This window comes from Penaeus japonicus, unplaced genomic scaffold, assembly GCF_977035675.1.
Source record: "Penaeus japonicus unplaced genomic scaffold, GWHDUDI00000001_assembly GWHDUDI00000016, whole genome shotgun sequence".
NCBI lineage: Eukaryota > Metazoa > Arthropoda > Malacostraca > Decapoda > Penaeidae > Penaeus > Penaeus japonicus.
Window position 1 is genome coordinate 35,822,884 of NW_028234418.1, and position 2,500 is coordinate 35,825,383.

Here is a 2,500-nt window from a genome sequence, read left to right on the forward strand (position 1 = left end):
TTGAGTGTCAACCATCAAGCATTATGAGAGAGTAATCATTTATCGACCTATGGGGCCGATTATTAAAATTAAGAGAAAATTGAAGGGTAGTAATTACAGGTGAATGGGTTTTATTTTTGCAATAGTCTTATCAACCTTATGGAATAAATGCGCCATTCAGTGTTACATAGATAACGATATTTTAGCAGCTTTAGATACCAGGAAGGACAAATAAAGCTTCCATATAAAACATTGGCACAGCACGCACGCCTGTTTGAGCGGGAAAATCCCATGTTTGCAAAAGTGACGACGCGCTCAGGGTGACGTCACAGATTTCCACGAGGAATTCCTTGTTAATGACCTTTCCGTGTTCCCGGGAACGGAGTACGCTACCATTTCCAGCCATCATTTCATAATGCGATGCTGTCTGATCATACAGGAAGCAATGACAAGCAGTTCATGGATAAATACAGGAATCAACGCACCTCTATATAAATCGAGCACAATATGGCGGTGTGCAGGGATTAAGACACGGACTTCGCATCCGAACGCTTCAACGGTCTTGATCACAGATTAACAGATCTAATACCAAATTCAGGTAAGAAATTCTTAAGGAAATTATAGTTTACCCTTTCTTACTGGGACAGTGTTTTATTATGTCTGTGTTTACACGTTACTGTGTTTGTATATTGTGATTCATAAATTTACATATATATATATATATATATATATATATATATATATATATATATATATATATATATATATATATATATACTGTATATATATATATATATATATATATATATATATATATATATATATATATATATACAGTATATATATATATATATACATATATATATATATATATATATATATATATATATTATATATATATATATATATATATATATATACATACCCAACATAGGCATTAGTTTTAAACTTGCCCATCTCTCCTGTCTCCAAAGGGAAAATGCGTTTGAACGGAGCATTGACGTTCGTGATGGCTGGGGCACTGGCTGCCAGCCTGGCTCTCCCTCACCAAGAAAGACTACCGAGGGGACTTCTGGCTGCGGCAGGAGTGTCCAAGACCAGTCCTGGCTGTGACGCGTGTGGACAAGGCTCTGGGCACTTCGCGGGAGATGGACACAACCACGGACACTTCCCAGGGGACGGACACAACCACGGACACTTCCCAGGGGACGGACACAACCACGGACACAACCACGGAGGATCAGGGTCAGCCTCTGGGTCCCTGAGTGGCTCGTTCAGTGGTTCGGAATCAAGTAGCGGCTCGGGTTCAGCGAGCGGTTCTTGGAGTGGGTCAGCGAGCGGGTCGGGATCTGGCTCCGGGTCGGGCTCCTTCAGTGGTTCTTGGAGTGGCTCCGCTTCTGGATCTCGCCATAGAAGGTCCTGGCCAGGAGGCTCCACGTCGAACAAGCCTGGATCAGGAAACACTGGAGGTTCTTGGAACGGTGGGTCAACTTCTAACAAGCCTGGATCAGGAAATGGTGGAGGTTCTTGGAACAACGGTGGTTCTACTTCTAACAAGCCTGGATCTGGCAACAATGGAGGCTTCTGGAATAATGGTGGTTCGACTTCAAACAAGCCTGGATCTGGCAACAACGGAGGTTCTTGGAACAACGGTGGTTCTACTTCTAACAAGCCTGGATCTGGCAACAATGGAGGCTTCTGGAATAACGGTGGTTCGACTTCTAACAAGCCTGGATCTGGCAACAATGGAGGTTGGAACAACGGTGGTTCTACTTCCAACAAACCCGGTTCTTATCGTCCTGGCAGATCGGTTCCACAGAGAACGACCCGGGAAGCCGAGAAACTGAAATCCAAGTTATGTCCACTATGCGCTTTGGGCAACCTTGCCTCTGGAAGCGGTTCGGTTAGTGGTTCTTGGAGTGGTTCAGTATCAGGAAGCGGCTCAGGATCAGGTTCTAGTTCAATCAGTGGTTCATGGAGTGGTTCTGGTTCTGGCAGTGGCTCAGGGTCTGGTTCAGTCAGTGGTTCAACTTCAGGCAGTGGTTCTGGATCTGGTTCTGGCAGTGGGTCATGGAGCGGTTCCAGTTCAGGAGGAGGAGGGTCAGGCAGTGGTTCAGGCTCAATTAGTGGTTCTTGGGGAGGCAATGGTGGAGGATCTGGGAGTGGTTCAGTATCCGGTTCAATATCTGGCGGTGGCTCAGGTAGTGGCTCAGGATCTGGTTCTGTTTCTGGAGGCGGTTCAGGGTCTGGTTCAGGATCTGGCTCATGGGGCGGTTCTGGAAGCGGCTCAGGGTCTGGTTCCATTTCTGGAGGCGGTTCAGGGTCTGGTTCCATTTCTGGAGGCGGTTCAGGGTCTGGTTCAGGATCTGGCTCATGGGGCGGTTCTGGAAGCGGTTCAGGATCTGGATCCATTTCTGGAGGCGGTTCAGGATCTGGTTCTGTTTCTGGAGGCGGTTCAGGGTCTGGTTCAGGATCTGGCTCATGGGGCGGTTCTGGAAGCGGTTCAGGATCTGGTTCCATT

The 2,500-nt window shown here is 46.5% G+C and overlaps 2 protein-coding genes across 7 annotated transcripts in view; both read left to right on the forward strand.

The window, feature by feature from the left end:
- Positions 1–2,500, forward strand: part of LOC122256420 (uncharacterized) — a 10,440-nt gene that overhangs the window by 6,313 nt on the left and 1,627 nt on the right. For all 6 annotated transcript variants that reach the window (XM_086545491.1, XM_086545493.1, XM_086545494.1 and 3 more), the window contains one exon: positions 2,400–2,500. This exon is cut by the window's right edge. In XM_086545491.1, the coding sequence (XP_086401617.1) occupies positions 2,400–2,500 (101 nt within the window). The remainder of the gene's footprint in view (positions 1–2,399) is intronic.
- On the forward strand, positions 475–2,395 carry LOC147470266 (uncharacterized; the record flags this gene model as incomplete). The annotated part of the gene is made up of 2 exons (XM_086545437.1): positions 475–577; positions 954–2,395. A coding segment is annotated over exon 2 (1,437 nt), but the record flags the coding sequence as incomplete, so codon positions are not given.